A 15,252-nucleotide genomic window follows, 5' to 3' on the forward strand; every position below is an offset into this window, starting at 1 on the left:
CGCACTAGTTCTTAAAGTGAACGCAGCCATTCGTGTCAGTCATTAATTCTGTTGTCATAACAACAGAATATAGTATTAATTGTAAGCAATCAGAATTAATAGCCTTTGTATTTAATTCAGTCTGGACTAAAAAGACTATCCAGTGTTATTTTACATTGGATTACTTTATTCAGTTTCTGTAGTATTTCTGACATACCCAAAAAACTACCCCAAAATGTCTCTTAATTTTTGTCTTTATTCTATTGTATTTATTTGTGCTACTTTTTTCAATTTAATTCAAAGATTGAAATCAAGCTTCCCTACATAAACTCTTAAAACAAAAATAAACAAAAAATTACATTACCATTTAGGTAAGATCAATGTAAAAAAAGTCTAAATATTTATATATTTATTTATCTATATCTATCTTAAACATAAAATAACATGATACTGTTTGATCAAGCTGTGCGACTGTTCTGACTTTTTTTTGCATATTGCATCAAAATCCTATTTATTCTCTGTATGCATTTAGTGTACCTAAAATAAAAAGAGTTTTATATACAGGTTTATGGCTCTTAATTTCCTTGTATTAATTAACCACTAGTAAACTTATGTCCACTGTTATTTTTTATAAATATAGGATTTGTATTACATCTTCATTATAGTCGAATCGAGAATCAAATCAGGAATCGAAATCGAAAATTGAATCGAGAATCGAAATCGAATTGAACTGAGAGCTTGTGAATCGAAATCGAATCGAAATTGAAATGTGAATCGATACCCAGCCCTACTCGGGAGGCAGGCGCGAATTCGCGTCAAACGTGCCAATGCACAAATAGCACTAACTAAATCATTCGTGCAACGCGCTTAACGCCACAGACGCTCAGTTCGCGCGAATGAGGCATATTCGCATCTACTGCGCCACGCTCTATGCCTCATTCGTGCCGCAGGATTTTTTTATGCGCGTAACGCTTCTTTGCATTGACTTAACATTGAAATCACTCGCGTCTGATGCGCAATTCACGTCCGGTGTGAACGCACCATTAGAGACGTAACATCACAAACACACAGAGAAGCACGTTGAAGTTGAGAAATTCTAGTACCTTATTTATTACAACACAAAAAATGTCTGTCGATAATCACCTATTGCACCTTGATGAGACCTCTCATCATTACATGATTTCAAAACTCACCTTAAAACTTATCTTTTCGCTACTTGTTTCTGCTGATTTCTATGTTTAGGTACCACTATCTCAATTTATATTTATTTTTTCTATGTCATGTTTCTATGTCTCAATTTATTGTATTGTTTCTATGTCATGTTGTTATGTGATGCTCATTTGTACTTAACTGTAAAGCGACCTTGAGAACTTTGAAAGGCGCTATATAAAACAAACATAATATTATTATTATTAATTACTGTGTTTCAAATAAATCTGATTTTGCAAGCAGTGTCATGTCTACGACTCTTGTGACCTTGGAAATATTTTCCCTACAAAGTTTGAGAACCGCTGTGTTAACCCAAATCCTCAGCATGTCATGTGTTATTCATCAGCTACTCATTTAACTAAATATTTTAGACATAGGAACTCCGGGGAACACGTTTGAGTGATCACTCAAATTAATCAGTGAATTCAGTTAATTAAAATGAACCATCGCGGATAAATCAGGTCGCTATAATTAATCGCCGCTTGAGGACGTTCTCAGCGTTTGATCATTTCCTCAAGTCACTCAGTCGTAAATCTCCGCACACAATACAGTCTGATGCAACAAACAGCATCATCGCATCTTTTCATGCTACGTCGCTGTTGTTAGGAAAAAAATAGCAATGCTATATTTAAAACAAACTGCACACAACTGAAGAATGTAGGTAAGTTAGCAGCATCTCTACTAGTCAGCAATTACAGGAGAATGAACCGTGCACGATTGAACCGTCTTGATTAGCAGTCATTTCAAATTAATTAAGCGGATATCAGATTAATGAAGTGGTCTTTCCCCGATTTTAACCTCAGCGCCTCTCTCCTCAGGGTTCATAGCGGCCGACATTAAAGGCACAGGCTCGTGGACTCAGCTCTACCTCATCACCGACTACCACGAGAACGGCTCCCTGTACGACTATCTGAAGTGCACCACCCTGGACGGCCGAGCCATGCTGAGACTGGCATACTCCTCTGTGTCCGGCCTCTGCCACCTGCACACGGAAATCTTCGGCACGCAGGGCAAACCGGCCATCGCCCACCGAGACCTGAAGAGCAAAAACATCCTGGTGAAGAGGAACGGCTCCTGCTGCATCGCTGACCTCGGCCTGGCCGTCAAGTTCATCAGGTCCGACTACACTCACTGTGGTTTGCTTTCTTCACTCCACTTGCTTATCATCTTCGCAACCAGTTCAAATGTATTAGTTGAAATATATTAATCTGAGTGATGGGTTAAAAGTGTTCCCAGAAGTCCCTGCCTGGCATTTTACAACTCTTTTGTAGCTATTTAGGGCCCACGGCCCTATTGTTTTCCTTGGGATTATTATTATTATTATTTTTTAAACGACTATTCGGGCACTTTTGAGGCCCTTCACGTGCTCGAAAACTCTTGAAATTTTGCACACGGGCCAGAACCCGCGGCCATCAGAGCTGGGCTGAAGCTGGTACACGGGCTAGACAGCGCCCCCTTGAACGGGGTTCGAAAACTTGGTCCATAAATTAAACACGCTTGCATGTAATAATATGAAACTCTGTAGATCTCATCGGGCTGAACAACTTTCGAACTCTAAGTTTTCCCCCAGCCCAACAGGAAGTCGTCTATTAAGGGTTGTTTGTAAAACGCATGCAATGGAATTTGAAATACTCCTCCTAGAGCACTGATCCAACCAGTTCAAATATATTATTTGAAATATATTCATTTGAGTGATGGTCAAAAGTTTAGGAAGTCCCTGCCTGGCATTTTGCAACTCTTTTGTTGCTATTTTGGTCTTTAACTGCTGATATTTAGTACTCAATCTTGGCTGATTATAACTTTATTTTCAATTTTGCTCTATACAAATAGTTGTATTGATTACTGTTTAATGTTAATTTATGTGCTCATTGAGTTTAATTCTGTCACTTGTTAGGATTTTTTTATTATTATCAGATTAATAATGCCCTGATAATTGAATACTATTCTATAACTGAAACTACACACATACATATCAGTATTTTTACTGTTAGATAAAACCAAAACTATTAAAAAATAGTTTTCGTTATTTGAAATAATAATAAATCTGAAATAAAATGAAAAATAAATTAGATTAAGAACTTAAAATAAAATCAGTTTAAGTTGAAGTACTAAAATGACTTAATATGAAACTGAAATAAGAATAAAGCTAAATTATAGAAAACTAATTAAAATGACAAAAGCATTTAAAATTTCTCAAATTTAAATATACAAATAACAGCTAATTCAAAATAGCTAATACTATAATAGTATACAGTATAAATAATAAAATAACACTGACACACACATTATATATTTAATTGTGTATATATAATAATAAGGCTGGCTTGACTGTAGTTAAACTACTTATTAGCTTGTAGCTTGGCAAACTAAACTCAAAGTAGCATCAACAACTTTTTAACCCACAAAAATTATTTGAACTCTGCTGAATATTATATGCTAATAAAAAGAGCCCTAGTGCCTATAGATGTCAGGTGTAAACTATAGTCTCAAAAGTCTGCGATCTGTAACCACATGATGGTCACACGTACAAACAAACAATAATCCGAGCATACCTGAGATCTAATTAACATACACAGAAAGAGGGCATAAACTACAAAAGAACATGAACGGCACATTACAAAATAAAAGACATGACAAAGTCCAGAATTGCGACATCAGGATTGAAATATTATATTAATGCTGTTGTGTCTCCTGGAACAGCGACACTAATGAAGTGGACATCCCACTGAACACACGTGTGGGCACCAAACGCTTCATGGCTCCTGAAGTTCTGGACGAGACTCTGAACAGGAGCCACTTTCAGTCCTACATCATGGCAGACATTTACAGCTTTGGCCTCATACTGTGGGAGATCGCCCGCCGAAGTGTGTCTGGAGGTATTTTCGCCCTTTTTTCTAACTACAGTTACATATTTCATTTAAGTGTCAACATTTGCATTTTATAAATTTAAAAACATTTTTTTATTATATTTTAATCTGTAAACATGCTGTGGCGCACCAGTCACCCATTTCTGTTTTCTTTTATATTTACTTTACAGTAAAATAATAGTAAGTCATCATTTGAAAGGTACAAGTCTTGCAGTTTTTGATTTATTAATATTTAAAGGAGTAGTTCACTTTAAAAAAAAACTTTTGCTGATAATTTACTCACCCCCATGTCATCCAAGATGTCCATGTCTTTCTTTGGTCAGTCGAAAAGAAATGAAGCTTTTTGATGAAAACATTCCAGGATTTTTCTCCATATAATGGACTTCAATGGGAACCAAACGGTTCAAGGTCCAAATGAGAGTTTCAGTGCAGCTTCAAAGGGCTTTAAACGACACCAGACGATGAATAAGAGTCTTATCAAGCGAAACGATCGCTCATTTAAAAAATAAATTAGAAAGTTTAAGTTTTATAAGCACAAATGCTCGCCTTGCTCTGTTCTGTGATGAGCGTTCGTGACTCTCTTGTTCGAACTCGTTCATCAAAATGAACAAATCTTTTTTTTCGAGGCATTTCGTTCATTTTGTTCGTTGAATGAATGACTCGAAAAAAGATTTGATGACACAGGAGAGTCATCCTTTTTTGACCTTGAACCGTTTGGTTCCCATTGAAGTCCATTAAATGGAGAAAAATGCTGGAATGTTTTCATCAAAAACGTCTCGGTTACGTATGTAACCCTCGTTCCCTGAGTAGGGAACGGAGACGTTACGTCAGAAGTGACGGAGATTGGGGGATTTCGCATAGAAAGCCAATCCTCTTCGAGTATTAAAACACGAGCCAATGGCATGCAATGCCTTGGGGCTGCGGAAATTTGCATAGCGTACTCCGCCCTACTCCGTGAGTATAAAAGGAGGAAGTGAACGCAACCGCAGTATGTCTTCGCTGAGGAGCCAAGACTGAACTCGGCCTCTACCCAGCGATACAGCAGAAGTGGCAGGGAGACGTAACGTCTCCGTTCCCTACTCAGGGAACGAGGGTTACATACGTAACCGAGACGTTCCCTTTCGTAGTCACTTCGAGTTACGTCAGAAGTGACGGAGATTGGGGGTCTGTGCCATCACGCCAACTTCAGGCTGTCTTCCAGTGCCCTGCGAAAGTCTAACCCCCGAGCCTTACCTGTTTTCCTTAGGGGATCCGACTTAGACACAGGATTACCAAGGTACACTGGGAAACATATCCCGAAGGGGACATGCTACCAGCTGCCTACCGAAGGGAGGACTTACGAATACACATATGGCCACATAGGAACACATATGGAATCACTGGAGCACCAACCGCAGGTGGCTACTAATTTCAGCTCCAGGGGTGGCAGATGGCTTGCCAAGGGAAGACACATGCTCAGAGAGGCTTACAGTGGATAATACACATGAGACGGTTACCAAGGGGGAACCGTACGCATGGAGGCACCTAGCCAGCATCCAGAGCCACAGCAGTGGTGCCCGCATCGTCGGTGCTGGAGGACTCAAGGCTTCAATGGAAGAACTGAGGAATATCGCACTTATCCAGTCCGGGGAGTGGAGTGGCGAGCAAGCGAAGACACCTGAGCGGATCCAGAACTGGCCGAAACGAGTACGTGAGAGGATACCGGCTCAATTCGCAGATTATAGAATCTGGCGAAGGTGTTGGGTGTCGCCCAGCCTGCAGCTCTGCAGATGTCTGTTAGCGAGGCACCGTGCGCTAAAGCCCAAGAGGAGGCCACACTCCGAGTGGAATGGGCCGTCACACCAAGGGGGCACGGAAGGCCTTGCTGCTGGTAAGACAAAGCAATGGCATCCACAATCCAGTGGGACAGCCGTTGCTTTGAGAGAGCCCTTCCCTTCTGGCTCCCTCCATGACAGACAAAGAGCTGGTCTGAGGTCCTGAAACACTGCGTTCTGTCGACATAGGTGCGGAGAGCACGTACCGGACAGAGCAGTGCCAAGGCTGGGTCTGCCTCCTCCGGGGGCAGCGCTTGCAGGTTCACCACCTGGTCCCGGAAGGGAGTGGTGGGAACCTTGGGCACATAACCAGGCCGGGGTCTCAGGATCACGTGAGAGTAAGCCGGCCCGAACTCCAGGCACGCTTCGTCAACGGAGAATGCGTGCAGGTCCCCCACCCTCTTGATGGAGGCCAATGCAACCAGGAGTGCTGTCTTCATGGACAGAAACTTTAACTCTACCGATTGCAAAGGCTCAAAGGGATGCCTCTGCAGAGCATTTAAAACTACCGAGAGGTCCCAAGAGGGTACGAGGGGAGGACGAGGCGGATGCAGCCTCCTCGCTCCCCTCAGGAACCTGATGACCAGGTCGTGCTTCCCTAAGGACTTACCTTCCACTGCTTCATGAGAAGCGGCAATGGCCGCGACGTAAACCTTAAGGGTGGAGGGCGACAGCCTGCGCTCCAACCCTTCTTGCAGGAAGGAAAGCACGACACTGATCGAACATCTCCGGGGGTCTTCTCCGCGAGAAGAGCACCAATTGACGAAGAGGTTCCACTTCAACGCATAAAGGTGTCTCGTGGACGACGCTCTTGCGGAAGTGATGGTTGCCGCCACCGCAGGTGGCAGCGAACTCAAACCTGCCTCGTCCCGTCCAGGAGCCACACGTGCAGCCTCCAAAGATCGGGACGAGGGTGCCACAGAGTGCCCCGTCTCTGAGAGAGTAGGTCTTGTCTCAGAGGAATAGGCCAAGGAGGTGCTGTCGCGAGGAGCATGAGATCGGAGAACCACGTCTTGGTGGGCCAGTAGGGGGCTACCAGCAAGACCTGCTCCTCGTCCTCCTTGATCTTGCACAACACCCGTGCAAGGAGGCTCACTGGGGGAAACGCATACTTGCGTGGGCCCCGTGGCCAGCTGTGCGCCAGCGCATCCGAGCCGAGAGTGCCGCGGGTCAGAGAATAAAACTGGGCGCAGTGGGACGAGTCCCGAGAGGCGAACAGGTCTATCTGTGCCTCCCCGAACTCGTCCCAAATCAGCTGGACCGACTGGGGATGGAGTCGCCACTCGCCGGAGAGGGGACGGACCCGGGACAGCTCGTCGGCCGCCCAGTTCCGGTCTCCAGGAATGTACACTGCACGAAGGGACCTCAGGTGCTTCTGACTCCATATCAAGAGGTGGCGGGCGAGCTGCGACAACTGGCGTGAGCGTAGACCCCCCTGGTGGTTGATGTACGCTACTGCCGTAGTGTTGTCTGAGCGGACAAGCACATGCTGGCCCTTGAGTAACGCTCGGAAGCGGTGTAGGGCGAGCCGTACTGCCAACAGCTCGAGGCAATTGATGTGCATGAGGCGCTGGGCTCCTGTCCAGGAACCGGCGGCTGCATGCCCATTGCACATGGCACCCCAACCCGTGGTAGATGCATCCGTGGAGACAACGAGATGCCTGGAAACTCGCTGAATAGGGACGCCGGTCCGTAAGAAGCTGAGGTTCGACCACGGGAAGAAGGTTCGCCGGCATGCCGGAGTCACTGGGACTCGGAGCGAGCCGCGATGCCATGCCCACCTCGGGACTCGATCGCGAAGCCACAGCTGAAGCGGTCTCATATGAAGCAAACCGAGCGGCGTTGCCGCGGCCGCGGATGCCATATGCCCCAGGAGCCTCTGAAATAGTTTCAGTGGAACCGCACTCTTGCCCTCGAACTGTCGAAGACAAGTCAGCAGTGAGTGCGCGCGCTCGTTCGTGAGCTGCGCGGACATGGCGACCGAGTCTATCTCCACGCCGAGAAAAGAGATCCTCTGCACGGGGCAAAGTTTGCTCTTCTCCCGGTTGACCCGAAGGCCCAGACGGGCTAGGTGCCGGAGCACCAGGTCTCTGTGTTCGCAAAGCTGAGCTCGAGAGTGTGCTAGTATCAGCCAGTCGTCGAGATAGTTCAGGATGCGAACCCCGTGTTCGCGAAGGGGAACAAGGGCTGCCTCGACGATCTTCGTGAAGACGCGAGGGGACAGAGCTAACCCGAATGGGAGAACGGCGTACTGATATGCCTGGCCCTCGAAGGCAAACCGAAGAAACGGTCTGTGTCGAGGTAAAATGGACACATGGAAGTACGCGTCCTTCAGGTCGATCGCTGCAAACCAATCCTGATACCGAACACATTCGAAAATGCGTTTGGCCGTGAGCATTTTGAACGGTAGTCGATGGAGAGAACGGTTCAAAATGCGCAGGTCCAGGATCGGTCGTAACCCACCGGTCTTTTTGGGGACAATGAAGTAGGGGCTGTAAAACCCGGACCTCACCTCGGCTGGAGGGACCGTCTCGATTGCACCCTTCGCCAGCAGGGTCGCAATCTCCGCTCTCAAGACTGGGGCATTGCCACCGACCATCGTGGAGCGAACTCCCGTGAAGCGGGGAGGAGACCGTGCGAACTGAATCGCGTAGCCGAGTCTGATCGTTCTGATGACCCAGCGGGATATCCCAGGAAGCGCTAGCCAGGCTTCCAGGAAATGAGCCAACGGGGTCATGCGAACCACAGACGTCCCCCCGGAGGGGCAGCGGTGCGGGTCGACTGGCACGCGTGCAGGAGTTACCCCGCTCGGATGCGTCGAAGCCCGCTCCCCGACAGAAGGGACCAGGGAAAGCGGAGCGTTCCACGGGGGTCTGTTCTGCCGGGGGTCTGGCGACAGAGGGGGAAGGGATTGGTGTAGCCCTGGGACGACACACGCACCCTTCCGCGCCCTCAGAGACAGAGAGGAGTGTGTGGGCTGACGCACGGGGGCATCGAGCGCACCCACTCCAGTCTGTGAGCTCAGTGAGGATGTCAAGTCTTTCTTTAACCAGTTCAGGGTGCTGCCCACCCGTGGGTGAGCAGCGGGGAGCTGAGAACAAAAGATTCTCCCCCGGCCCTCCACCGGGGGAAGGAGGGGGCCTGCTACCGCCTCCTGGGAAAGACTCGAGATCGTCACTGAGCGGCCCGTGTCAGGATCTTCGCTTGGCCTGGCGTTTAGCGGGGCGAGCGGCCTGAGGGGGCTGTGACGCCGGCCTGCGGCCTCCTCGACGCCGGGGCCCGGGTGAAGGCTGCTGCTGGGGCCGGGCGGGAGGGAGGGGAGCCGCAGGGGGGCGTCCTCGGCGGCGAGCAGAGGGAGGCACCTGCGCCGATGACTGGGTGGAGGCAGCAGCTGGTCGCCGGGGCAGGATGTGTTTGATGGCCTCCGTCTGCTTCTGAGCGGTGGAGAACTGCTGGGCGAAGTCCTCGACCGCACCGCCGAAAAGGCCAACCTGGGAGAGCGGAGCGTCGAGCAGACGAGTCCGCTCAGCGCTCCGCGTATCTGCCAGGTTGAGCCAGAGATGGCGCTCCTGAACCACCGAAGTGGCCATCACCTGACCGACGGCGCGAGCGGCCACTTTCGTTGCCCGGAGAGCAAGGTCAGTGGCGGACCGCAATTCCTTAAATGCCGTCGAGTCAGTCCCGCCCTCGTGCATGTCTCTGAGCACCTTCGCTTGGAAGACCTGCAAAGTGCTCATGGCATGCAAAGCGGAGGCCGCCTGTCCCGCCGCTCTATAGGCCCGCGCCGCCATAGCAGACGAGAACCCACAGGCTTTGGATGGGTGCTTAGGAGGACCACGGGTGGAGGCGCTCTGTGGACACAGCTGCATCGCAACAGAGCGCTCCACCGGGGGCATCCCAGTGTACCCACGGGCGGCCCCACCGTCGAGGGGGGGAAAGGCGGGGGAGAGATCGCGCTCTCGAGTGGACAAAGGAGCCCCCCAAGAGCGCGATAACTCCGCATGCAGCTCGGGGAAAAAAGGTATCGGAGTTGGCCGTGGCCTTGCGGCGGCAGCTTTGTCCAGATACCAGTTATCCATCCGCGAGAGATCGGGGCAGGATGGAGGTTTCCATTCTAGCCCGATACTCCCAGCGGCTCGAGACAGCATGGCCGTCAGCTCGGGATCTGACACGGGCAACGCTGGCACTCCCGAAGGAGGCAACGCAGCCGCATCTTCCTCTCCCGAGGACTCAAGCCCGCCTAGTGATGCAGTGATAGACATCACATCATCATCTGGAGCGCTGCTAGAAGCAGCCGGCGCCGCCGAAGAGACAGCCGACTGAATCGAGCTGGCGCTCGCTGGCTCACGCACTGAGGCGGGAGGTGTGGCCCGAGGAATCGTCGGGGCTCTATCCCACACCGTCACCGTTAGATCGCCGGGTCCCCGGGTCGACGGGCCCCCTTTCGTGAAGGAAGCCGATCGAGTAGGGGGGACCGGGGCTCTCACTCTAGTGAGATCATTGAGCCTCGACCTCAGTGTGGAGATGGTCATGCTCCCACAGAAGGAACATGAGTCATCCACGAACGCTGCTGCTGCATGCTGAATGCCCAGGCATACAAAGCAGCGTTCGTGACCATCAGATGATGACAGAAATCTACCACATCCAGAAGGGCACGGGCGAACCATCTTTAAAAAGACGTGCCGCGTGCAGCTCTTTCACTTTCACTTTTAGAGAAAGGAGAAATTCACTCTTTCAGCGCTGAAGCTACCAGGGAGAAGTGCAAAGTCTGGCAGACCACTGCTCAGATCGCAGGCAATGCAAAATCTCGCTGGGTACCGCCGTCACACCAACACTGAAGAGGACGCTCGTTCTCGAAGAGTCTTGAATCAGCTTTTAGGAGTGAAGAGGTTCTCTTGGCTCCGAAGCGAAAACATACTGCGGTTGCGTTCACTTCCTCCTTTTATACTCACGGAGTAGGGCGGAGTACGCTATGCAAATTTCCGCAGCCCCAAGGCATTGCATGCCATTGGCTCGTGTTTTAATACTCGAAGAGGATTGGCTTTCTATGCGAAATCCCCCAATCTCCGTCACTTCTGACGTAACTCGAAGTGACTACGAAAGGGAACCTTAATTTCTTTCGACTGAAGAAAGAAAGACATGGACATCTTGGATGACATGGGGGTGAGTAAATTGAACTAAACTACTCCTTTAATAGTGAGTGACAATAATGTCTTATTTTTTATCATGATGCAAAATCAAAAAGTCTCCATTTGCTCACCATATAATTGTTGTATTTTTTTGACTAAGAAGAGGTTCACTTGATCTCTGTATTGATTGTTTTTTTGTATGTTTCTGCAGGTATCGTTGAGGAATATCAGCTGCCGTATCACGATCACGTTCCTAATGACCCATCGTATGAAGACATGCGAGAAGTCGTGTGCATCAAGAGAATACGGCCATCTTTCCCCAACCGCTGGACCAGTGATGAGGTTAAACACTAACTCTTCACACTGATTTCATATTTTAAAGAGATAGTTCACCCAAAAAAAGACTTTCGTTCGTCTTCGAAACTCAAACAAAGATCTTTTTGATGTAATCTGAGAGCTTTCTGTCCCTCCATTGACAGATACACAACTACCACTTTGACGCTAAAACGGTTTGGTCCGACTTTTCTCAAAAGACTCGATCGCTTTATATGACGAACAGATTGAATTTAGGCTTTTATTCACATATAATCATTGATCAACTCACTCATCAGTTGTGGTAAACGAAAGCTCAAGCACGTTTGAGCTTCAGCACGAAGTTTGTTCTCGTGCATTGAGCTACTTTTTATGTTCACTGATCATTGTTTAAATGTGAATATGAATTTAGGCTTTTAAAGCGATCAAGTCTTCAGAAAAGGTGGACTAAAGCACTTGATTCATGTGGATTGGTTTTACGATCTCTTTATGAACCTTTTTGAACTGTCAAAATGGTAGTTGTGTAGGTGTCATTGGAGGCACAGAAAGCTCTTTAACAATTTCTTCATTTGGGTTTTGAAGATTAATGAAATATTTGAAATGACATGAGGGTGATCTATACCTAAAAATGTCAATATTTCATACATTTAGAATGATTTCCTAACCATATCTTTATCATTACAGTTATCGTCCTTGGTGTGAATGGCTTTGACACTTGTCATTGTGTTTGATTTCAGTGTCTCAGACAGATGGGCAAGCTCATGACGGAGTGTTGGGCTCATAACCCCGCCTCTCGGCTCACCGCGCTTCGCATTAAAAAGACGCTGGCCAAGATGTCAGAGTCCCAGGACATTAAAGTCTGAGAACAGCCCGAAAGCAGCACTGACGGTAACCCCGAACTCACCGCCTGCGACGGCCCGCCGTGGGTTCAGTCGGTGAGTTTAGCCATGCGAGAGCTGGATGTTCTGTGGTCAGAGCTCAGATATCCAGCCCTGTGGAAGAGACCGCTGGCCGCTCTAGTCCTGCTGTCCAGCACCTGTAACGCTCAGTGGGACGCAGCATCACCTCATCGAGCCAGATGTCCAGTAAACACTCGGGCTTTAGCTCATGACTCCCTTGAGAGAAGTCTAATGTTCTCTCCTTTCACAGTCTGTTCAGCTCGCACATGACCAAGACTTGTTTGGAACTTGAAATTAAAGTCATACGAGCTGCGGCTTCCCTCCTTTTTGGTAGGCTGTGCCTTATTTATTGTGTAAATAGCTGTGTAAAAGAATGAGAGTGAAGCATCAAAGTACTTGAATAAATGTTCTAATAACACTGAAGTTTTGTTTGTTCGGTTTGTTTTTTTTTATGATGCAAAACTTCACCTCTGAAAAGATGAATGTGTATTTAAAATGGGTCATTTATGTAGAAGAAATGTGGAATTATTTTTGAATTTGGAGCTTTCTAGACTGAGAAAAGCCAGAAAATGTATTTTTAGCTTATGTGGATGAAAGACAACAACTCCCAGAATGGACTTGCTTCGCTGCCCTAGGAGGCCACGCCTACCGGTGACAGAGCGCAGTCGTTAAACAACAAGTCTAGGCTACTAGTGAGTCTCGTGATGAGTCTGCCTGAAAAAGTGTTTCGAGATCGCTCAAAATGTCCGGGATTCGGCTTTTGCGTTCAACAGTCGCCGTTCATCATGTTTCCTGTGGCGAGCGGGACGAGTGAGGGCCGCGGGAGAACGACGCGAGGCCGGTGGCGTGATTCCCGATGAGTGACACCTGTGAGACGCACCGGTCTCGTATCTCTCACGGAGGAGCGGGAATTTTCTCAGCAATGTTAAAACGCACATCAACCGCGTTCATGTAAACACTACATTCAGATTCACCAATCAGAATTGAAACAAAAGCTGTGCATGTAAACAATGAATGGCGACTGCAGAAAGCAAAAGCTGAATCCCGGACATCGACGGCCGGACATGTCCGGGAAAAAGAGGACGGTAACCCCGACTACTCAGCTTTCTCCACAGAACAAGAGCCTGCTAGCTTAGCTTCCAAAACAAGATGGCCGACACTATGTGTTCATTCTGTGAGTGAGATCGCCCTCTATGGGCGGGTTGAGAACATGCGGGACAGACCCTACTACTGACTGTAGTCTTTAGCCTCTGGACAAAATCCTCCGATGACGCAAAATGATGATTTTTGCGTCATCTGAGGATTTTTTCCAGACAAAAAATACATAAATCTCTCGTCTCAGGAGGATATGAGGGTGGAAAGCACGGTTATTTGAAAATACTACAGGTTTTCTACTAATACAAAGCTTAATGCTAAATCCTGAAGTGTCCCTTTAAGTTCTTTTCGAGCCACCTTTATTTGTGTAGCGCTACAATACAGATATTTCAAAGCCGCTTTACAGTGAATGCAAACAGTTCAATTCTGCAGGAAAGCAGCTCTAAAAAGAAAAATAAATGAATTATAACATTAAAACATAGAAATATGAAAGTCGAAATTATATCATAATGAGGTAAAAAGTTAAAATTGTGACATAAGTAGACACAAAAGTAAAAATGATGATAGTAAGACATTATTGTGAAATACTAACACATTTAAATTAGTCTAAATTATTTCCAAAAGTTTAAATGAGTTTTTTTTTTCTAAAAACATTTTAGAAAAATTCATGAAAGACAGAAATCCCTTTCACACTCTTAAAAATGTAAGCCTCTGTTTTGCTCATCATGGTAAATGTTTGATAGGACGGTCACGTTTAAGATTGTTCAAGGTCAAAGCATTAACCCCCTCAGACCTGAATTATGTTTCAAGTTTCTGAAAAATATAAAAGTATATTTTCCCAGCTCATGAGGTTTCTATAAATGAAAACAAATGATTTTTTTTTTAATGTAATTGCTTTCATTGTGATTTTTTTTTGTCCATTCCAATGGACATCAGGTCAAAACAGGTGTACTTCCCCAAAATGTACCAACATTAAAAAAATTAATAAACATAACATTTGTTGGTCTATACTTAAAGCTTTTTCTCAAGGTCAAAAAAATTCCAGCAGTATACCTTTTCAACTATAATTTTGAGGTTTTTGTTTTACAGATTGCACATTGTTTGTAACAAACTAAATATATTCGAATCAATCAATCTGGTCATATTAGAGTCATTTTCTGTGTGCATCTTTCTTTTTTTAGAACAAAAACTTGAACATTATAACATTACAACTTTAATCGTAAGGTTTTTCCTTTATATTGCACATTTGTTTATTCATAACACAATAAACCTAGGAATCAATCAATGCATTCATGTTAGAGTCATTTGCTGTGTGCATCCTGTGTTTTCTTGTATTTTTACAGTACTGAATAGCAAGTCACTGTATTTCGATTTCCAGTAACTGTAGCTAGTCCAAGGCCAAAATAAAGGTCCATTCCGTCCTTGGGCCATAGGCAAACGGACGTGGGTTGGCGGACGAGCACGCCGGCCCCCCGAAATTTTTGGGGGACCGGCCGACGCCGCCCCTGGCCCTCGCCGAAAGGGGCGAGGTGGGCAGGCAGGTCGGGACCGACAGGAGGAGCCCAAAGTTTCGGGACCCCCGAGGCAGTTCCGCAAAGGCCCCCCTCGGTGGAGCCACCCTCGAAACGTCCCACGAACCCACTATTCATCCGACTGACCACCGCTTCCACTGGGTGTCCGGCGACCGCCCCCCCCCCCCCCCCCCCGCCCACTGACACGCCCCCTTCCCACGAACCCACTATTTGTCCAATAACCCACTATATTTGCCAAATGTCACAGGACCACCCCCCGCCCACTCTTGGGCCACGCCCCCGTCCCACGAACCCACTATTTGTTCAATATCCCACTATATTTTTTAAAGTTTTTCCGCAGTTCATTCAATATGCTGCAATTGGACGCGGTCCCACCGGCAATCTATTGAATGGGGATTCGGGTAGTGTTTTTGATA

At 47.1% G+C, this 15,252-nt stretch overlaps 1 protein-coding gene across 2 annotated transcripts in view; it reads left to right on the forward strand.

The window, feature by feature from the left end:
• bmpr1ba (bone morphogenetic protein receptor type 1Ba) overlaps positions 1-14,178 on the forward strand; it is a 72,353-nt gene extending 58,175 nt beyond the window's left edge. For both annotated transcript variants that reach the window (XM_039684430.2, XM_089130604.1), the window contains 4 exons: positions 2,007-2,304; positions 3,889-4,064; positions 11,210-11,340; positions 12,048-14,178. In XM_039684430.2, the coding sequence (XP_039540364.2) occupies positions 2,007-2,304; positions 3,889-4,064; positions 11,210-11,340; positions 12,048-12,173 (731 nt within the window). In that variant the 3' untranslated portion in view covers positions 12,174-14,178. The remainder of the gene's footprint in view (positions 1-2,006; positions 2,305-3,888; positions 4,065-11,209; positions 11,341-12,047) is intronic.
• The last annotated feature ends 1,074 nt before the right edge of the window (positions 14,179-15,252 follow it).

Source organism: Pimephales promelas, chromosome 4, assembly GCF_988280905.1.
Source record: "Pimephales promelas chromosome 4, fPimPro1.hap1.1, whole genome shotgun sequence".
NCBI classification, from domain to species: domain Eukaryota; kingdom Metazoa; phylum Chordata; class Actinopteri; order Cypriniformes; family Leuciscidae; genus Pimephales; species Pimephales promelas.